Source organism: Bos indicus x Bos taurus, chromosome 18 (genome assembly GCF_003369695.1).
Source record: "Bos indicus x Bos taurus breed Angus x Brahman F1 hybrid chromosome 18, Bos_hybrid_MaternalHap_v2.0, whole genome shotgun sequence".
NCBI classification, from domain to species: Eukaryota; Metazoa; Chordata; class Mammalia; order Artiodactyla; family Bovidae; genus Bos; species Bos indicus x Bos taurus.
This window is the reverse complement of record NC_040093.1, coordinates 9,151,727-9,173,928: the sequence shown is the minus strand read 5'-3', so window position 1 is coordinate 9,173,928 and position 22,202 is coordinate 9,151,727. Positions and strand designations below refer to the sequence as shown.

The window sequence follows — 22,202 nt, the reverse complement described above, 5'->3', positions numbered from 1 at the left end:
GTGTTTGACAGGTCACGCCCTTAGCAGCTGGTTCCTGCCTTTCCCCTCAATAATAGGATATCGTGAGCCTTCCCAACGTCATGAATATGCTTCTAAAACCTGACTTCTGTGCCCACCTAGAATCTCTTCCTGGGGCTACGCCTGCTTTCAGAGATAGAATTGACAAGGTCAGTTTTTTCTTTTCCTGCCTCGTCTGCTCCTGCCTCGTCTCATTTCCTGCAGTGAACAGGCTCACCTTTAGACCTGGACTCAGCTAGGGAGGGCTGGCCTGGGGACCCTGCAGCCCGCCAGGTCTGTGTCTGCAGTCGGGGCTGAGAAGAAGAGGGGCCCGAAAGCCTTGGCCTGGCAGCTCTCGGGGGCCCTGGAGCCCCAGCCCTGCTACTTGGGCCGCGGGGAGCCTGGGTTTCCTTCCCTAAGCCGTCCCAGAAAGAGCCCAGTGTGTTCTCTCGCCAGCCCATCCTGCGAGCTTCCAAACAGCAGCATGACAAAAAGCTTTCCCGATCAAACTGGCTGGCCCTTTGCTTTGCTCAACGACTCTGAGTTTCCCAAATATAAAAGCCACAGAACCCTTCTCACAGGCTGTCTTTCCTCATCGCCCCGGGAAACGCTGGCAAAGCCCCAAGCAGGCCTTTTAGTCGCTGTTTCCATTAATAGCAACAATAATAATAACAGTAATATGCAGTCATTACTAATCACTAGGCAGAGAATGAGGTGGACTCGTCAAAGGTCAGACTTGGGGGCTTAGACTGAGAAACTGAGAACACGGGTTGCTGGCCCAGGTGCCGGCAAGATCCCCTGGGAGGCCTTCCCTGGTGGTCCAGGGGCGAAGACTCCATGCTCCCAGTGCCGGGGGCCGGGTTCCACCCCTGCTCGGGGAACTAGATCCCTCACGCTGTAACTAAGAGTTCGTGTGCCGAAGCTAAGACCAGGTGCAGCCAACCAAACCAACCAATAAGTATATGAAAAGAATTTCTAGGAGCCGCCCCATCGCCCCCTCACCCTGTCTGAGTCACACAACGCCCTGTGGTCCTCCCTAGTTCCCAGCAAATCTGTCCACATGCCCCACCCTGTCCCCATTCCTTCCGGGGTCCCCATCCTCAGCAGGGCCCCTCTAGCCCGCCTTCCCAGTCAAAAGCAGGAATGTAGCTTTGCACCCCGCATTGCCCACAGCCTCCCATGTTAGGGCTGGTCAACCAGCAAGCCAGCCAGTTCTGTCCCTTTTGAATGTCTCTTGCCTCCTCTGTTCCCATGGCCCAGCTTATGTCTCAACCTTCCCAGCCTCCAATCTCTTCCCTTTGAGTCCATCTGCAGGGCCTTGCGACACCTGGACCTGACCCAGCCTCTGCCTTCCTCTAGAGCCCTCCATGGCTCCCCAGTGCCCTCCGGGAGATTCAGCCTGCCTTGGAAGCCTGGCTTGGCCCCCTCACCTGCAGCCATCACTCCAGCTGCATTTCAGCCAGTATCAACTTCTAAAACTATCTCACAGGCACTCCACCTTTGCATACACTCTTACCCTGCTCAGAATGCCCTTCCCTTTTCATCCACCTAGAAAACTCCTGCCCACCCTCTTGTGCTACAGTCCATGGGGTCACAAAGAGTCATACACGACTGAGTGACTGAACTGAACTGACCCTCTTGTTCTTCTTGTTCAGTCACTCAGTCGTGTCTGACTCTTTGCGACCCCAATGGACTGCAGCATGCCAGGCCTCCCTGTTCCTCACCATCTCCCCGAGTTCACCCAAGTTCATGTCCATTGAATTGGTGATGCCATCCAACCATCTCATCCTCTGTCGTCCCCTTCTCCACTTGCCCTCAATCTTTCCCAGCATCAGGGTCTCTTCCAATGAGTTGGCTCTTCCCATCAGGTAGCCAAAGGACTGGAGCTTCAGTTTCAGCATCAGTCCTTCCAATGATTGGTTTCCTTTAGGATGGACTGGTTTGATCTCCTTGCAGTCCAAGGGACTCTCCAATGTCTTCTCCAGCACCACAGTTCAAAAGCATCAATTCTTCCACATTCATCAGCCCTCTTTCTGGTCCACCCTCTTGAACCCAGCCCAAATGTCTCTCATTCATTCATCCATCCTTTGCCTATTTATTGAGCCAGGATAGGGCAATTCTGAAGGAGCAAATGGAGGAGGACCATTCTCCATGGAAGGGCACCTTCAACACTAGGCCTGCAGAGCTGGCTGGAGGACATGAGGTGCTCGGTGAGATTCGCTCAGTACAAGGCTTGGCACGCGCAGGCAGCATCTGAGCTGCAGTGATGAGTGCCAGGCTCTGGGCTGGGCACCCCCAGCCACCAGCCCGGCTTGTCCTGCCCAGCCCGGTGGGGCTGATGCTGTTAGCGCAGCAAGGTCGAGTGACTCAGCAGGGCTGCTCACCAGGCCTGGGGGAAGCCCACAGCTGGTAGGTGTGCCCAGGTTTCCCTGGTTCTCTGCACAAAGCAACTGAAACCACATCATGTCCAAAAGGTGCGTCCGGCTCCGCCCAGGGCTGCGGCTGCTCCGGGTCCACGTGCTTTGTCCCCTTCGTGCTGGGAAGGGGGTGTGTGACGGGAGCTGCAGGGGCACTCCCCAGGCGGGGCTGGGGGGGGTCTCCCCGCCAGTCCCTTTAATGATGCACTCAAGGGCAACCCACTCCAGTACTCTTGGCTGGAAAATCCCATGGACCGAGGGGCCTGGTGGGCTGCAGTCCATGGAGTCGCTAAGAGTCGGGCACGACTGAGCGACTTCACTTTCACTTTTCACTTTCATGCATTGGAGAAGGAAATGGCAACCCACTCCAGTGTTCTTGCCTGGAGAATCCCAGGGACAGAGGAGCCTAGTGGGCTGCCGTCTATGGGGTGGCACAGAGTCGGACACGACTGAAGCGACTCAGCAGCAGCATCGGGAATAAGCAGGCTGCAGGCCGGGGGTGTGGCAGAGAAGGGAAGCCCGGGTTTACTGAGGAGGCACTGTAGGCTTGCTTTAAATAGTGAGTCCCTTTATTTGTAACGGGATTCCAGTCTTTTCTCCCTCCTCTTCTCTGCAGGGTGACTGGGGGCTGTGGGTGGGAGTCAGCGCTGGCTGGTTCGAATCTTGGCTTTGCTGCTGACCAGCGGTGCGTGCTATTGGAGAAGGAAATGGCAACCCACTCCAGTGTTCTTGCCTGGAGAATCCCAGGGACAGAGGAGCCTGTTGGGCTGCCGTTTATGGGGTCGCACAGAGTTGGACACGACTGACGCGACCTAGCAGCAGCAGCAGCGGTATGCGATTGCCCAGGTGTCCTAACGTCTCTGAGACCATTTTCCTTGCAGGTCCTGCAGCGTTGTGAGGCTCGGACAAGATAGGCAGTGCCCGGGACATGGCAAGCAGGCAGTAATACATATTTTTAAATTGTTGATGGGCTGATGATGACCGTTAACAACTGTCATACCTCCGGGCTTCCGGCTTCTTCCCTGTCCGTTTTCTCTACATCTGCTGCCAGAACTGTCTAAAGTGCAGTTCACATCCTGCCACATCCCTGCTCACAGCCCTCCCACGGCTCCCTGTGACCCTCAGCCTGGTATCAGAGGCTCTGGACCTGCCCCACTGGCCTCCCCCCTGCTCTGGCCACAGGGAGACATATGGGGTTCTATATGCTCACCATGCTTTGCCCGGCCTCTTTGCCTTCGCACAGGCTGTGCCCTCCACCTGGTATGCCTGCCACGGTTGCTCAGTCGCTTCAGTCATGTCCAACTCTTGGCGACCCCAAGGACTGCAGCCTGCCAGGCTCCTCTGTCCGTGGAATTCTCCAGGCAAGAATACTGCAGTGGGTTGCCGTGCCCTCTTCCAGGGCATCTTCCTCATCCAGGGATCGAACCTATCTATGTCTCTTATGTCTCCTGCACTGGCAGGCAGGTTCTTTACCATTAACGCCACCTGGGCTTCTAGTTCCCTGGGACATTCCAATCGCCTTCTGCCAGGAGTCTCTCTTTGGCTTGTGCTCACTGACTCATCACAGGCATTCTCTTAGCAGACCCTTATCATGCTGGTTCAGTGCATGTGTCTCCTTGTCTGGGCTGTGAGTCTTCATGAGTAAACTCCATCTGAATCATTTCTGCCTTCTCTGCACCCAGTTCAAGCCTTAGTCAAGGCTTAGAATGGACAAGGCTCATTTGGAGAGCATCCATGGTGTGAGTCAAAGCTATGGTTTTTCCAGTAGTCATGTATGGATGTGAGAGTTGGACCATAAAAAAGGCTGAGTGTCAAAGAATCGATGCCTTCAAACTGTGGTGCTGGAGAAGACTCATAAGAGTCCCTTGGGCAGCAAGGAGATCAAATCAGTCAATCCTAAAGGAAATCAACCCTGAATATTCATTGGAAGGACTGAAGCTAAAGCTGAAGCTGCAATACTTTGGCCACCTGATAGGAAGAGCCAACTCATTGGAAAAGGCCCTGATGCTGGGAAAGATTGAGTGCAGGAGAAGGGAACAACAGAGGATGAGATGGTTGGATGGCATCACCAATTCAATGGATATGAGTTTGAGCAAACTCCCAGAGATAGTGAAAGACAGGGAAGCCTGGCATGCTGCAGTCCATGGGGCACAGAGTCAGACACAGCTGAGCGACTGAACAACAACCTAAAGATCAAAGCCAGTCAACTCCTCTCCTCTTCCAGAGAATACAAGGCTGACCCCATCTCTGACTCTAACAAAGGACCATCCAAAGCAGGTTCCTAACAAGTCAAACGGAGAAACTAGTATTTGTTGAGTGGCTTAGAGGTAAAGTGTCTCCTGGAATGCGGGAGATCCAGGTTTGATCCCTGAGTCAGGAAGATCCCCTGGAGAAGGAAAATGGCAACCCACTCCAGTACTCTTGCCTGGAGAATCCCATGGAGGGAGGAGCCTGGTGGGATACAGTCCATGGGGTCGCAAAGAGTCGGACACAACTGAGCAACTTCACTTTCACTTTTGCATTTAGCAGACCCTGTGCTAAGCACTCAGGTTGTCATCTGCTTTGATCCTTGTGGAAATCTTGTCACATGAAGATGACCAACCACATGCCCTTGCCTTCTCTCTGCACATTTGGCGGTTTACAGCTAAGGACATGGAGGTTCATTGAGGTAGTCATTTGCCCTCAGTCTCACAGCTCCAGAGTAGCAGAACAAGGACTCAGTGTCTGCTTCTCCTGAATGGAAACACCGGGTCTCCGCCACGCCCACACCTAAACCGAGAGGGCTGGGCTTCTGTGGGTTCCAACGCAATTCGCTGAGCTGCAGAGCCCATCCATTGTTCACGTTACCCACATGCTGACTTGCTCATTTGGAAGATACTCTGAGTGCCTGCTATGTGTCAAGCACCGTGCAGGGCTCTGGGAATCCAGCAGGGAGAAGACACAGCCACAGCCGACTTCCCAGAGCCCGACCTTGAGAGGGGACCTGAGACACCCAACATACTAATTATGCAAATGATCATTTAAGTGGTGATGGTGTAAACAGATCTTGGGAGGTGCCCTGGCTGCAGGGGAGAGGCAGGCCTGCGGCCCCTTCACCCAGCACCATCTGAAACCCCTCCCCAAACCCTCTCTGATGCTAAGGGCCGGCTCACCCTTGTGTCCACTGACACACAGTGGGATGAACAAGGTGGGGACTGGCTTCTCAGAGCAGGCAAATCCCCCTGCTCTCCGAGTCTGACGTCTCTGGCTCAAGGGAACGCTGACATCCTGCCAAGCCCTCCTGCCCCCCGCCCCCCACCCCACAACCCGTGAGCCTGGCTCTGTGCTGTCACGGATGCAAACAGTGGTCAGGCCAGCCTGGGAACGTGGTCTCATCCTTGACCACCTCCCTCCCCGCTGGGGACTTTTCCCCCGGCTCCTTCCATCCTGTAACCTCGCCTATAAATTAGGGGACTTTCCACTTCAGTAGTGGTAGATAAATGCTATTAACGTTGGGGAGGAAAAAAAAAAAACCACCGTATTCTTTTGGGATTTTTAAGAAAATAGACTGTCAAGAAATCCCTTATTAAAAATTTAACTGTGGTTGGAGAATCATGAGACGAATTGTTCATCTGAACACCATGAAGATAAATCGCTTTTATAGGTTTTGAATGTAATGAACCGCAAACAAAAATTTAGTAAGCTTCCCGGGTTTTTTTCTCGTTAATTATTTTAGGTTCACTTTTTTCCCCCCTTGGGCTGCGTTGGGTCTTAGTTGAGGCCCTCGGGCTCAGTAGCTGGGGCACTTGAGCCTAGTTGCCCCACGGCATGCGGGATCTTAGTTTCCCAACCAGGGATCGAACTTGCACCCCTCCGTGTCGGAAGCGCAGAGTCTTAACCACTGGACTGCCAGGGAAGTCCACATTCACAGGTTTTTTTTTTTTTTTTTCAATTGTTTCTTTTTTCCTGTATCCACTGCTTTTATGACGACTTCTCTGAGGTCAGGGACTCATGCTTCCCATTTTCAGTGTGGATTTGTCTGACTGCGAGGATGTGGCCAGAGCTGGGCAAGCGTGTGGGCTGCTGAGGGCTCTCATCTTGCTCACTGAGCTCCCCCAGGCCTAAGACTCGGCCTTCTGGGGCCCGAGTCCCCTCTGGAACATGGGGACACGGGCCCTGAGGACCGAGAACAGACACGTATCACAACAACACGGCCCAGCCCAGGGGCCACCCAGAACGCAGCATCCTCTCCATCACCGCTCCCTCACTGCCAACGACAAATCCAACCAGTGTGTCCCTGCTAGGAGGTTCCAGGCCGTACCAGGCACTGCTCTAACGGGGGCTCCGAGAGGCTCCAGGGGGGCAGAGGCTGTTCCCCAGGAACCATGATGGGAGAGGGCAGCTGAAACCAACCTCTCAACGTGCTCCCTGGGCTGGCCCTCCACGGCTACATGGGGCGGCAGGGGGTGCTCAGGCCAGGGCGGGAGAGGAGACAGCCTGACATCCACGTATCGGCTCCCCGGACAGCCACTGTGCTCAGACAGACCCCGCCCAGCCATCTTACAGGCCGACCCTGCAGCCTGGTGGATAAAGCTCTGGGGTCGATCAGGGACCTCCTGTAGAACACAGGGAGCCAAGCCTGGAGGGGAGGCGGGGGGCTTGGGGGAGAATGGACACGTGTATGTATGGCTGAGCCCTTTTGCTGTTCACCTCTAACTACCACAACACTGTTCATCAGCTGTGTGCGTGCATACTAAGGCACCAGGCGCTCTTCCCTCATCAGACCTGCTGAGGCACTGAGTCCAGGGCCCCCAAGACCGCACGGCACACAGAGGCGCTCAGTACGTGCTGGTCCAAAGGTTAGAGACATGGAATTTCTTGGCAGCTGTAAGATGGACCATTATCCCCATTTTGCTGACGACAAAACTGAGGCTCCAGTGGGTTCCACAATGTGTCAGAGGACTCGTGAGTCAAATCTCAACAGTCCCCCACCATCCTAAGTGCCAGGGTTGCCCAAGTGAGTGGCAGAGTGGAACAGCATTCCAGAGAAAGGGAACAGCGCATGTGAAGGTGCTGAGCTAGGAGGGAGCAGGAAGGGCCAGTGTCCTGCCCAGGATGCAGGAGGCTGGAGAGGGGAGAGATGGGTGGGGGCCGAGTCCTGAAGGATTCTGCCTCCATCAGGGTGGGTACCAGAGGGAACACCGGGGCATCCGATGTTCAAAGAAGTGGACCAGCTCGTTGGCACAGGACTTGCCCCGTGAGGCCCGAGGTGTGTGGCATCATTTCCTGGGCCTGCTCACCTACACACCTGAGTCTGAGAGAGCTTTGCCGCCCCTCCCACCCCAGCCTGAGGCAGGCAGCCCACTCTCAAGGGATAAATGGGGAAGGGGCTCCACCCACATATCCACCCACTCGGAAAAACTAAATTTAAAAGCAGGCAGAGTTCTCACTCTGCGTGTGTGCTCAGTGGCTTCAGCTGTGTCCGACTCTGTGCGACCCCATGGACCCCACCAAGCTCCCCCGTCCATGGGATTCTCTAGGCAAGAATACAGGAGTGGGTTACTATGCCCTCCTCCAAGGGATCTCTCAACCCAGGGAGTGAACCCATACCCCTCATGACTCCTGCACTGGCGGGCTGATTCTTTACCTGCTGAGCCAGCAAGGAAGCCTGTGAGAGCCTTAACCTGGAGACAATCCAAATGCCCGTTAACAGGACTTCCCTGGTGGTCCAGTGGTTAAGAGTCTGCACTGCCAATGCAGGGGGTGTGGGTTCGATCCCTGGTCTGGGAACTAAGATCCCACATGCTGCTTGGCGTGGCCAAATGCCCATCAACAGAAATGCAAAGCGGAACTGAAGTATCTGCAATGGATAGAACATGACCCAACAATACAGAAGGGAAAGGGGAGCAGCCATGGCCACAGGAAACCCCAGGGATGCATCTCAGCAGGTTGGTGGAGCAGAAGCAGCCAGACGTGCAGGAGGGTAGCTGCCCGGAGTGAGGACTCTGGGGGAGGATTCAGAGGTTTTTTATGTTCCGTTTCTTGTCCTGGTGGCATTGATGTGGCCCTTCTCTCTCTCTTTTTTAAAACGTTCACTTTTTGGCCTGCCACACAGCATGTGGGATCTTCATTCCCCGACCAGGGATCAACCCTCACCCCATGCAGTGGAAGCAAAGAGCCTTTTTTTTTTTTTCCCCACTTATCTATTTATTTCTGGCTGCACTGGGTCTTCATTACTACATGCGGGCTCTCTCTAGCTGCAGAGAGTGGTGGTTACTCTCCGATGCAGGTACTCGGGCTTCTCTTTTTGGGACCACGGGCTCTAGGGCACTCGGGCCTCGGTAGTTGTGGCTCCCGGGCTCCAGAGCTCAGGCCCAGTAGTTGGGGCACACAGGCTTAGTTGTCCGGAGGCACGTGGGATCTTCCCAGACCAGGGATCTAACCCGTGTCCCCTGCGTTGGCAGGCAGATTCTTAGCTACTGGACCACCAGGGAAGTCCCAGCCCTTCCCTTTCTGATGATCGTTTTGAGCTGGACATTCACGTCCATGTTCTTCTTGTGTGGGTGTTACATGTCAAAATGAAAATAAGTCAGGAAGAGTCTTCCTGACTTCCAAGGCTTCCAGAGTCCTGTCTTGACAGATGCAGAAACTAAGTGTCAGAGAGGGCGACGGGAAGACCCAGGGTGCTGGGGGGGCGACAGGGTGACCCAGGTTCGGGCGGTGATCCAGGGTTCTGGGGGCAACGGGAAGACCCAGGGTTCTGGGGGGGCGACGGGAAGACCCAGGGTTCTGGGGGGTGATGGGAACACCCAGGGTTCTGGGGGGCGATGGGATGACCCAGGGTTCTGGGGGGCGACGGGATGACCCAGGGTTCTGGGGGGGTGACGGGATGACCCAGAGTTCTGGGGGGCGACGGGATGACCCAGGGTTCTGGGGGGCGATGGGATGACCCAGGGTTCTGGGGGGCGCTTCCAAGGGAAGGAAGGAGGAAACGAGAGTCAGGATGGAAGCTGGGGAGGTTGAGTTAGGCATGCAGTCCTGGGAGCCTGGGCATGGCCCCTGAGGCTGGCTGTCCCTTCCTGCCTCGGTGACCCAGGTTGGGGAGTCCCACCAGCCTGCCCTTGCTGACCTCCAGAGAGGGTCCTTCTGCACCCACTCTGCTCACCATTCCCTTCCTTCAAGAGCTCTGGCTGGGAAAAGTCCATCCAGTCAAAAACCCCCTGTGTTTCCTGATGCTGGTAAGGACTTGACTGCCCAGAAAATTGCAAACTGGTGCGTAACTGCAAAGCCATTTCTGGTGCTCGCCTCGGTCACGTGCCACGGTGGGTTCTTCTCTGCAACAGACTGACTTTCTTGAAACCAAAGCCTGGCTGGCAGGGCCTCACTTTTCTGGGCTGACTCCTGGGACCCAGGACAAGCTGTCGGGGTCACCACAATTTGGGTGACCTTGGACGAGCAGGGGCACAAGCCGCCCGCGCCCCTGCTCCCGCACCCATCAGATGGGCGCAATCCCACTGTTACAGGAACAAACAAGTTGGGGCAAATCTTCCACAAACTCTAGTTCTTTCTCCCTTCTTCAGGGAAAGGTGAGAAAATCCCAGTGTAGACTTTTTACTTCGGCTTGTGCAACATTTTCTACTCATTTTTGTTTTTAACAGCTGTATATATTTTGGGCTCTGCTGGGTCTTGGTTGCTGCCTGGATTCTTCTCTAGTTGCTGGCAGCGGGGGCTACATTCCAGGTGTGGTGCTTGGGCTTCTCCTTGCGGTGACTTCTCTTGTTGCGGAGCACGGGCTCTAGGCAGAAGGGCTCAGTAGTTGCAGCTCCCGGGATCTAGAGCACAGGCTCAGTAGTTGTGGCGCACCGGCTTAGTTGCTCCAAGGCGTGTGGGATCTTCCCGGACCAGGGATCGAACCCGAGTCTCCTGCATGGGCAGGCGGATTCTTAACCACTGAACCACCAGGAAAGCCCTGTACTTGTTATTTTTTAAGTTCATTTTTTTCCCGGATACAAAAAGTATTAAATGCCCTCACTGTAGAAAATTTAGAGAATGAAGAAGACATCAAGAAGAAATTAAAGGGATTCCCTGGCAATCCAGTGGTTAAGACTCAGTGCTTTTACAGTTGTGAGCCCGGGGCCGCTCCCTGTTTGGGGAGCTGAGATCTCACAAGCTGCAGCATGGCCAAAAAAAAAAAAAAAAACAGGCACTGTTAATACATCTGGGTGGTCCCTGGATTTTGTTTTAATTTTAAATTAAATTTTAAAGACACGCTGGACATACTACTTGCATTCTTTGAAAAGTTCAATATGATCTTCTGAGCATTTCCCAGTGTCCTTCAGTAGTCTTCGAAACTCCATTTTAAACTTTTATTAATTTATGTGGCTCTGTTGGGTCTTCAGTTCAGTTCAGTCGCTCAGTCGTGTCCGACTCTTTGCGACCCCATGGGTAGCAGCACGCCGGGCCTCCCTGTCCATCACCAGCTCCAGGAGCTCACTGTTGGGTCTTAGTTGCGCATGAAGGATCTTCTGATACGGCACATGGACTATGCAGTTGTGTGAAGGCTCTGGAGTGTGCAGGCTTTAGTAGTGGCAACGCTTGCGTTTAGTTGCTCCACTGCATATGCGATCTTAGTTCCCCGAACAGGGATCGAACCCACGTCCTCTGCCTTGCAAGGCGGATTCTTTACTGCTGGGCCACCAGGGAAGCCCCTGAAACTCCATTTTAAATCGGTGCGTGGATATTCCGTCGTTAGGATGCTCAGTGATTCACTGAACTGATGTCTGATCACTGGGAGCCCAGGCTGCTTCTGTGTTTTGGCTGTTGGGCCACCCAGCCTTCAGCACAACTCTGAGTGTCTCCTTAGGATGGAAGCGTATTTCCCAGGCAAGTGACTCCAAACACGTTGCCCAGAGGACCTCATGGTGGGCCCCCAGAGGGACCAGGGCAGCCCCCAGAAGCCTGAGCGGGTCAGCGTACTCTGTGAGGTCAAGTGCATCATGTCCTCTGAATCCCCCTGGCGTGCATTCCGAAGACATGATCCCGCCACAGCCCCCAAGGGGCTCCTGAGGGAGGGCTTGTGGTGGGGACAGCTTGAAGCTTCCTGGGGGCTGGGGGGAATGGTTGGGGGGGCCACCAAGGAAATTCTGCAGCAGTTAAAGCAACCGAGTATACACACAGAGACACACACACACACACAGAGCGACGTGGAAGGCTCTTAACCACCCAGGCCTGGTGAAAACAGTGAGACAAAGGAAGCCGTCTATAACGCAGCTTCATTTACATAAATTAACAACGCATGCACACAAAGCAACAATAAGCATTTTGCAAGAACGTACACAAGCAGAAAGATCCAGAGTAAACACACGCGGATGGTCGGCTCTGGTGGGGGTGGGGAGGGGAGCAGAGAGGGGATGAGGAGAGGAGGTCGAGGCTGTGACTGAGGGAGTGGTTCCAGGGAGGACCCCCGCCCCGCCGGCTGGGGCTGGGAAGGGGTGAGCTGGCTGAGCTCCACTCAGAGGCATGGCTTCTACCTGGAAGAGGATCCGGGGGAGCAGAGGTATCCCTGAGCCGGCCAGGGTGGGCATGCGCCCGGCCTGAGTGGCATCGGGGCTGAGGGAAGGCGAGTCCCTAGGGCTTTGCCAAAAAGCATCTCCGAGGGCCTGGCTACATGGGCACTGCGCTCCCGGTGTGGTTCTCGCCCTCGCTGGACCGCAGGCTGGGGCAAGTGGGAACGGGTAACTGGACCTGAGGGCTGCGCCCAGTTCTCAGGGCAGGGGGCTGCAGGACTGACTTGCTACAGCTCACAGAGGGTCCCCTGGGGCTGGCCTTCTATCTTCAGACAAACACCTGCTGAGCACCTAGTGTGTGCCAGGCTCTGATCTGGGTGCTGGGGAAGCAGAAGGGAGCCGGGGAAGTCCCTGCCCTCAGGGAGGTGACCATCTGGCTGGGAGCCCAGATGACAAGCAGGTGACCACGGACAAGCGGGGGTGGGGGGTGGCTCTTGAATCTCCCAACCCCGGCCACCTCTAGGGGGCCAGGCCTCGGGTGTGTGCATGTGTGTTTGGGGAGGTCACAGCCTCCGACCTGACCATCCCACTTCTAGGGATTTATCCCAAGGCAGAATCCAGAATGGTACAAAGAGCAAGCACTGAGGATGTTCACTGCAGTGTTGCTTACATCAGTTAAAACATTGGAAGTAAGAAGGGACGAGTTAATCAACCCGGTGCCCACGAATGGGAATCCAATATGGTGGTTAAAATACAAGTAATAGACAGAGGAGCCAGGAGGGCTACAGTCCACGGGGTCGAAGAATCGGACGTGACTCAAACGTACAGTAGACAAGTATCAGAATCAGGGAGAAAGATGTTCAGGGTTAGACTCCTAGGTGCCCAAAGTCAGTTGCAAACCAGTATGAAATGGGGTGATTCCATTTTTCCTTTTAAAAAATAAGAGCAAAATCTCTCTTTAGAGACCTGAACCTGTCCTACGCAGGGAGGGGCACGTGCTGAGCCTCTGAATGAAAAGACACCACGTGTTAATGGCAGTTACCTGTGGTTGTCGGATGACACTTGACTTTTGTCCCTGTGTTCTTACTTAGATATCTTTCCTAGTTTTCCTAAATTAATTTGTGTTTCTTCTAGAATAAATAATTTAAAACCACATTTACATAGACACAGAAAAGACCCAGGAAGGCTTTAAAATAAAATGTAAACAGTAGTTATTTATATCTAGGTGGTGGGACTAAGGGTGAGTTATTTCAGTTTTTAAAATCTGAATAATTAAAAAGCTATTTGGTAATTAAGGTGATCTCACTTCTCCTGCTATCTGCCTGTGTCCACCGAGGGTGTACGATTCCACCAAACGTTTCAAATCATCTGCTTTTGTGGACTGGACATTTCCTGACCTCAGGGAACATGCGGTTTGGGGTCAGGGGTTAGTGCTCTTCAGAGCAGGGGGTACAAGAACCTCCAGGGGTGAGACATGAAAGTGTTAGGATTTCAAGACATGCCTGCCATTCTTGGGGACTTCCCTAGTGGTCCAGTGGTTAAGACTCCAAGCTTCCACTGCAGGGGGTGTGGGTTCGATCCCTGGTCAGGGAACTAAGATCCCACATGACACATGGCTCAGCCAAAAAAAAAAAAAAAAAAACAAACAGACATGCCTTCCACCCTTTAATGGGCTTCTCAGGTGGCTGTGTGGTAAAGAATCCGCCTGCCAATGCAGGAGGTGAGGGTTCGAGCCCTGGATTGGGAAGATCCCCCTGGAGAAGGAAATGGCAACCCACACCAGTATTCTTGCATGGAGAATCCCATGCACAGAGGAGCCTGGTGGGCTGCAGTCCATGCTAGGGTCACAAAAGAGTTGGATGTGACTGAGCACACATGAACACCATCCTTTAACGGTAGCCATTTTTGTGTAAGCTTTATAATATATGCAATCCATGGATGCTGTAGACCTTTGCATGACTTTTGTAATAAATTCATATATGTATAATCTGACAGGGGTGTGAGTTACATGGTTTGGTGGCCAGGGCCTGGGAGAGGGGGTGACAGACACGTGAGCAGGCAAGTCCAACCAAGGGATCCACTCAAACCTACAAAGTCATCCTCTCCCCCGCTTTTCCCAGATCCACTTGGCTGAAAAATTCTGTGGTCTCCACCTTCCAAACAGACCCAGCATCTGTCCGCTTCTCTCTACTACCACCACAACCAGTCCAGGAGTGTGCTGGGCCACCAACCTGTCTCTCCTGAGCTCTGCACCAGCCTCGGAACAGGCCTGCCTGCCATCACTCTTGCCTCTGGGGTCCCCACACCTTGGCCAGAGAGAAACCCAAGTCAGGGCCCATACGTCCTCTGCTCAGAGCCTCCCCTGGCTCCTGTCTCCGGCAGAGAAGAGCCAAGCGCTCACCATGACCACGCGACCCCTTTGTCCGCTCTCTGTCCTCACCCCCCGCCCTCTTCTTGTGGCTCACTCCGCTCTGGCCACGCCAGTCTCCTGGCTGTTTTTCCTACACACCAGGTAGGCTCCACCCCAGGGCCTTTGCACCTGCTGCTCCCTGCCCAGAACGCCCCCGCAAGGCTCCCACCATCACCTCCTCCAAACATGTGCTCAAGGAATTCCCTGCCGGTTCAGCAGTTAGGACACCACGCTTCCACTGGAGGGGGCTCAGGTTCCATCCCTGGTCAGAGAACTAAGATCCCACAAGCCCTACAGCTCAGCCAAACAAAACAACTGAAAACAAACATTTGCTCAAATGTCACCTTCTCCATGAGGCCGCCCTGACCCCTGTGCCTATAAAGCTGCAGCCACCACCCCCTCACCCCCATCCAGCCTCCTTACCCACAGCCCTTAACATCTTTAACACAAAGCACATTTCCTCCTGGGCTTCCTAGGTGGTACTAGTGGTAAAGAACCGCCTGCCAATGCAGAAGATGTAAGAGATGTGGGTTTGATTCCTGGGTTGAGAAGATCCCCTGGAGGAGGGCTTGGCAACCCACTCCAGTATTTGTGCCTGGAGAATCCCATGGACAGAGGAGCCTGGCAGGCTGCAGTCCATGGCGTCGCAAAGAATCGGACATGCCTGAAGCTACTTCGCACGCACACACATTTCCTTTTAGACAGAGGCCTGGAATGCGGGTGCTAGGAGGGAGCATCTGGCTGTCGGTTTTGCTCACTGATGTGTCCCAAGTACCTACACTACAGCCTCCCTCGTGGAAGACGACCAGGTGATAGTCAATGATGGAAGCGTTAAGGGGGAAGGCCAGGGATGTTGAGGGGCTGTGGATCCAGAGGGAAGGCTCGCCTGGGGGACCTCAGGGCCCAAAGAGAGGCATGTTCAGGCGAGGGGATGGTCTGAGCAGCCTCTCAGGGCTGGGAGAGTGACCGGTTGTTGCAGAAGAGCCTGGACTCTTTCCAGAGACCAGGGGGTTTTGGAGCATTTTAGGCAGAGGGCTCCAAGACTGTGGCCACCTGATGCGGAGAGCCGACTCACTAGAAAAGACCCTGATGCTGGGAAAGACTTGAAGGTGGAAGGAGAAGGGGATGACAGAAGATGAGATGGTTGGATGGCATCACCGCCTCCATGGACATGAGTTTGAGCATGCTCCGGGAGCTGGTGATGGCCAGGGAGGCCTGGCGTGCTGAAGTCCACAGGGTTGCAGAGAGTCAGATACGACTCGGCAACTGAACAGCAGGCAGAGGGTACTGCCAGGCCTGCGTGGAGGCTGCTGGGAGGATGGGCGGGGTGTGCGGAGTTAGCAGCTGGCAAGGCTGGGGCATGGTGCTGCTCGGTGGCTGTCCTAGGTCAGTGCCCTGTGCGGGGTGGGGGTAGGGGCACCTGGGTGGGGACATGCCCTCAGCAGCTGCTGGAGGGGTGGAATTTTTCATCGAGCTCCCCATGGCAATCTGCTCCCACCACGGGGAGGCCTCTGTGGCGTGTACTCCGTGGCTCCATCACAGACAGGATCCCTGACGTGCTCACCTCCCCACTTCAGGCTCCCAGTTCCCAGCTCCCCCAGCCTGCCATCAGTCGACTGTGCCTTCCTTCCCTCCTGGAGTAGAAGCCGCCCAGGGAGAGGAAAGGGCCTGGCAGCATCGGTGCGCCATCACAGGGGTGCCGGAGGACAGGGCAAGGGGGCAAGGGGAACAAGGGCGAGAATGGAGGACCCACTTAAGGGAGAGCTGGACAGAGCGGCTGAGACTGAAGCTAGACTCCAAGATCAGGAGCGGGAAAGGGAACCTCTTGGGGGAGGCGGCTGGGGAGGCGGCCTGGAGCCTGGGGGGTCACAGTCCTGCAGGAGCAGGGCTGGGCGATGGGGGCGTAGGACATAGTCCTGTGGGAGCAGGGCTGGGTGACGGCCAACTCTGGCATCGGGGTTTCTATCCCCACAGCCACCCAGGAAGCGACAGCCTGGCCTTTGGCATTTCTCTTGACACTGACCACCCCGCCGCAGCACCAAGAGTTCCGCTCTCTGGCCCCACACATGGGGCCCCAGTCCTCACATGGTCAGATGGGGGTGGTCCCTGACCCCCTCCCCTTCCTGGGGTCAGGCCAGGAGGTGCAGTGGGGAGCAGATGTTTAGCTCAGACCCCTCTTCTCTCATGGCTCTACAGGCTGGGATAGAAGAGGCCTGCATGGGGACAGAGGATTGACCAAAGGCCTTTGAAAGAGAGGGTCTCTGACTTCCCGGGTGGTCCAGGGGGCGTGGGTTTGATCCCTGGTTGGGGAAGGTCCTGCCTGCCCTGCCGCAGGGCAAAGCCAAAAACAAACCAACCAAGCCCAGTGGTTCTCAGGGCTTCCCTGGTGGTCCAGGGGTTAAGACTTTGCCTTCCAACACAGGAGGTACAGTTTGTTCCATGGGTGAGGAGATCCCACATGCCTCATGGCCAAAAAAAAAAAAAACACCCACACAATCCCTCCCCCGCCGTGGTTCTCAACCAAAGGGGATTCCCTCCGTCCCCCAGGGATGTCTGACATCTGGAGACATGGTTGGGACGGGGCGGGGAGGGTGGGATGCTACCGGCTTCTGGTGCTCAGGGATGCCACTCCACATTCTACAGCCCACAGGATGCCCCGCTCCAAGCAACGATGACTCCCCCAACCAAGGATGATCCCCCACAACCAAGGATGACTCCCCCAACCAAGGATGACTCCCCAACCAAGGATGACTCCCCCAACCAAGGATGACTCCCCAACCAAGGATGACTTCCCCCAACCAAGAGTGACTTCCCCCAACCAAGAATGACTTCCCCCAACCAAGAATGACTTCCTCCAACCAAGGATGACTCCCCTAACCAAGGATGATCCAGCCCCAGAGTCAACAGAGCAGAGAAGGAGATACCCTGCTTCAAAACAGCGCAGCTCTGCCCCCAAAGCGTCCTGGGTGGCCTGTCTTAACCACAATAATAATCGGATGGCACCTGCCCCATTCCAGCACGAGCCAGCACCTGGCAACGCTTGGCTCTCGTAAAGACTCCCTGGGCCCGGGAGCCCTGAACCATAAGCGAATGAGTGCTACCCGTGCCAGAGCAAGTCTACACCCTTGACAAGTATGAAGTCCAGCAGCCCTCGCACCCGCCCTGCGGGCAGAGCTCTTATCATCCCCATTTCCCAGATGGAAAAACTGAGGCCCAGCATCATGTGACCAGTGCCCAGGCGGCGGGCACAGCAGTGCAGATGGCATGGGGGGCCTCAGCAAAGGGTCACCCCCAGCACGACCTGTGGCTCCCGTGGGAGGCAGGCAGGCGGTTCTGCCGCAGCCCAGACACATGGAGGAGCCTCATGCTGAGAAAACCTAAGACACAGCCTCGGCTCAAGGGACGAGGATGCACATGGCGTCCGAGAAGTGCCCAAGGGACGGAAGGATGGGCTCGAAGAGCTGGTGGCTCAGGGAGGAGGGACCAGCCGCCCGGCCACCATGCACGCCCCTGCCCCAGGGTCCCCACGATGGCAGCAGCCTGGCTCACCTGGATGCCGTTCTCCTGCAGGTTCAGGTACCGCGTGTTGACAGGGATGCTGGCCGGAACTTCGGCCAGCTCTCTCCTGGTGCAGATCACCCGACTGGCCTGGTTGCTGCAGGAGCAGGCCGCGGGGCAGGAGGTGGCCGGCGGGGCGCCCCCTCCGGCAGCGGATGTCACGGCCATGCCGCCCCCACCGGCCCCCAGGGGCGGGGAGAAGAGCCAGAGGAACAGCAGGGCCCCATGGGGCCAGGACATCCTACCGGGCGGCAGTGGGGGGCACAGGGAGCCGCGGGCGCGCGCCATCCTCAATGTTCATGCTCCGCCTGGGCGCCGGGGGGCTGTGGTATGGGGGAAGAAAAGAAGAGGCTCAGTGAGGGAAGGGACTGCCCGCTCCAGAAGCCCAGCTCCTCCCCTGAGTCCAGACAGCTTTCTGCTGCCACTGCCACACAAGGCTCAGGACCCAAGGGGGCGAGGCCACCCCAGGTCCCAGGTGATGAGGGCCCAACAGGCCGAGGGAGGCAGACAGCAGGGGCTGGCCCTCAGCTCACCATCTCCGTGCTGGGAAGACTTTATGCCCATTTCCCAGAACAGAAAACTGAGTCTAGGGGGAGAGGATGTGCCGACAGGTGGAGACAGCAGCCCAGGTTAAAAACTTGGCTCCTTGTGTGATTTCACAAAGGGATATCAATAGGTGGAGATGGAGTGACAGACAGATGAGACACAAGTGACAGGCAAAAGGTGATGAGCCAAGCTGAGAAAGTCAGAGTTGGGATCTGGCGCCCGACTCGGCATCCACCAGAGTCCCCTCGCCACCTGCATGCGCCTCTGGATGCCCCCTCACCCCACTTCTCCTTCCAGGGAGTGCTTGCAGAGGCCAGGTTTCCCAGGGACCCGGACACCTCACCCACCATCACACACGGGGCTCCTGTCTCCCTTGCCCCTCCTGGCAGCAGCTGGAAAGATTGAAGTTAGACTCAAAGGGGGACCTTGAAGGAGAAGGTGAGGTGCCAGGCAAGGCAAGGGCAGAAGGGCCAGGTGTGGGCAGGTGAGGCTGGGAGGAAGCCCGCGGGGAGGCAGGGGACTGGCGGCGATGACAGGGGAGGAGGTGGCCCAGGGTGGCAGGCGCTGGAGGCCACGATGGCGGCTGGTGGGTCTGTGCCAGTGGCTGCCGCAGGATGAGGCTGAGCCGCTGCTGGGGTAGGGGCTGGGTGACTGGGGACTCCCACCCGGAGCTCTGGGAGGGGAGGGGGCGGCGTGGGGTCAGGTCCTCTCACCCCCATCTCCATAGGAGGAGAGACGGGCTAGAGGGAGATGGGCTAGTCATGATGGTCGCAGTGAAAACGACAATAACTTGGGAATTGTGAGTCAGCCCCTTCTTCCGCCAGACTGCACACGCTTGTTTAAGCTACCCCGGAGCCTCGGGAGGAAGCTGTGAGGATACCCAATTGACGGATGAGGCCACTGAGGAGCCTGGGGCTGGCTGGGTAGTGGCAGAAGGGGACTGTGGTCTAGGGTTTATCCCTGGGGCGCCCGGCCCTCCCTTCCAAGCAGCCTCTCCATCCCAAGCGCACACACACACACGCGCGCCCACGCCCGCGAGCTCTGCTTCAACACGGCTGACCCGAGAGTTTCCCACGCTGGGGAGTCCGGGGGGACCGGGGATGGGGGGCGGGTGCGGTCTGCACAAACGCGCGCACCCTCAGCGGTGACGGGGCGCGCCCTCGCGCTCCCAGACCCGCGGACCAGGGGCGGCTCACCCCCGCACTCCGTGCGCACGCACGCGCACACGCTCCAGCCCCCCGCGGTTTCCAACATCATTGTAACTCGGATCAAAAAAAAAAAAAAAAAAAATGCATGTGCGTGTGTCCGTGTGCCTGCGCGCGTGTGTGAGGGGAAGAGCAACAGCTAGACAAGAGAGACAGAGCGGAGAGATACAGACACAGACACATAGAGATGGGGCTGGGTGGAGTGGGGTGGGGGGAGGGCTGGTCCTGGGTCTACACCCCAGACTCATCTTTCTGCCCGGAGGGCTAGGGGGGTGCGAGCGCCTCTCTCTGTGTGCGCTGCGAGGGCGATGGGGTCCTCGCGTCCCTCCTGCTCGGTCCTCGTCCTGCGCCCACCATGCCCGTCCCCACCTCACGAGACTGGTGAGAAGCCAGCCCCCCGCCCTTCCCTCTCCGTTGCCCCCCGCCCCCGAACCGAGCCTAGAGGCCGCGCAGCCCGAGGGGGCCAGGATTCAAGGCCGGGGAACCCCCAGATCGTGATGCCCCTCGGACGGTGGGAGCCCAGTAGCGCCCACCCCAGGTCCAGACCGCCGCTGCGTCTCTCTCCCCGCCGCCTCGGTGCCCATCTCGCCCGCTGCCAGCCCGCAGCCACCCCACCCGCTTCTGCGGCGCCTGGGCCTCCTTCCCCTCCTTCCTCGCCCTCCGCCATCTCTCCGTGCTTGTCGCCCCCGCCCCCCGGCCCCCGACACACACCGCGAGGGACACTCACCCCAGTGGCTCGGCTTCCGCTGGGCCGCTCCCTGCGCCCCAGGCCCCCCCCTCCGCATGCCTCCAGCCGCCGGGGGCTCTGCCTCCCCAGTCCTCCAGGGTTTCCAGTCGAGGTTGTGGCGGTGGGGGGGGCGCAGGGGTTTCTTGGGTCTCCCTGCGCCCCCCCCCTCACCTGTCGCCCTTCCCACCCCCCCCTCCCCGGGAGGCTCGTCTAGGCCACTGCAGCAACCGTCTCCTCCTCCCCTCCCGGCTCGCCTCCTCCGGTCGGCTACCCCCGCCCCCACCTCCGTCCGCCTCCCGTCTCCCCCTGGGGACCCCGGCCCCCTGCTCTCTCCCTGACCCCCCTGCCTCCTCCAGTCCCCCGTCCACCTCTTCAGGGCCCCCCTCCAACCCCCTCCTCAGGCGCCCCCCTCGCTGTCTCGCTGCCCTTGGGACCACCGGGCCCCCCTCTCCTTCTCATCTCCTCACTCTCGCTGCGCCCCCATCACCCGCTCGTAGGCCGGTCGGGGAGCGCGTCTCGGTCAGATTCTCTGTCCGTCGGTCCGTCCGTCTCGGTCTCCCTCGGCCGGACTCCGTCTGTCTCTCGCTCGCTTTCTCCGCGATTACAATTTCTAGTCACACGGCAGTGCAGAGCCAAGCTGTGCGCCTCGGCTCCCTCCTCCCCGCTATCTTCTTCCTCGCTTCCTGCGCGGGGCGGGTGCCTCCCCTCCCTCCTCCTCGCCCGCCCCCCCACCCCCCACCCTTTCCTTGCGCCGGAGGCCTCCCCCTCCCCCGCTAATCAAAGGCTCTGTTATCTAATTAACCCATTGGTTCTGGGCAGCCGGGGAAGGTCGAGGGAAGCGGGGGAGGAAGGTTGAAGGCTGGGCTGCCCGGGGAAGTGGGGGAAGGGGGCTCTGGGCCGTGCCAAGCCCGGCCTCGTGGTCCAGACAACCTCAAGGGCTGCAAAACCAGGCCGGGCGGGCGCTGGCCGCCCCCCTCCACCGCTGGCCACACCACCCCCTCCCACACCTGCCCCCCAGAGTGCAGACAACCTAGCTAGGGCTCCTCTGCAGGCAGGCGCTCCCCTCAGCACCCCAGAAGCTCCCCCAGGCGCTCCCCCCATCACATGGGCACAGACCTCCACCCCAATATACCAGCGAACCGGGCCCACGTCACCCCAGTCCTTCAGCCGGAGGGCCAACCCCTGCTCATATCACAAAGAAACCCACCCGCAGATGCAGTCCCCTCCCGCTGGACCTCAGCTGTTTCCAGCTACCTGCCTCCTGATACACTTCTGCAAAATGGGCAGGGCAGCCTCTTCCGTTCATTCTACTCATCCATCAGTCGATGAATCCATCCATCTAACAGATTTTTCCCCCATGTCCCTACTATGTGCAGACGCCCTTAGAGATGTTGACAAACGCTACCGCCACCCTCCAGGCCCCACCGTCAAGCAGCAGTAGTAGAAAACGATAGATCAAGCACCAGGGGGTCTGGGTTTGAGTCCTGGACTTGCTGTGTGACCTCGGGCCAGTGACTTCATTTTTCTGAGCTGCAGAAAAACGCGGTGAGACAGGGATAATAATAGTATCTATCTCACGGGGCCACTGGGGGACTGACTGGCTCAGGAAATGGCTCTCTCTTGACAGTAAATGCAGATCTGACCACTTCTTATCCCCGCCACCATCTCCCCTAGGTGATCAGAGGTGCCTCCTCACTGGTCTCCCCTCTCTGACTCTCGCCCTCCCTCCCAGACTATTCCCATAGGTGGTCTGAGGGGTCCCGCCCCTCCAGTGCTCAGCGGCCCTCACATACTGTCTGGGTGGGTGGAGGGGGTCGAGGGGGGCGGGGAGTAGGTGTGTGTGTGTGTAACCTGACC

At 57.2% G+C, this 22,202-nt stretch overlaps 1 protein-coding gene across 2 annotated transcripts in view; it reads right to left on the bottom strand.

Annotated features, from left to right (window-relative positions):
• LRRC4B (leucine rich repeat containing 4B) overlaps positions 1–22,202 on the bottom strand; it is a 43,106-nt gene that overhangs the window by 6,971 nt on the left and 13,933 nt on the right. Inside the window, exons 1-2 of one of the 2 annotated variants that reach the window (XM_027515029.1) lie at positions 20,346–20,524; positions 17,859–18,190 (exon numbers count right to left, since the gene is read on the bottom strand). In XM_027515029.1, the coding sequence (XP_027370830.1) occupies positions 17,859–18,155 (297 nt within the window). In that variant the 5' untranslated portion in view covers positions 18,156–18,190; positions 20,346–20,524. Of the gene's footprint in view, positions 1–17,858; positions 18,191–20,345; positions 20,525–22,202 lie in introns of those variants that run through there. The other variant, XM_027515030.1, reaches the window with a different exon arrangement.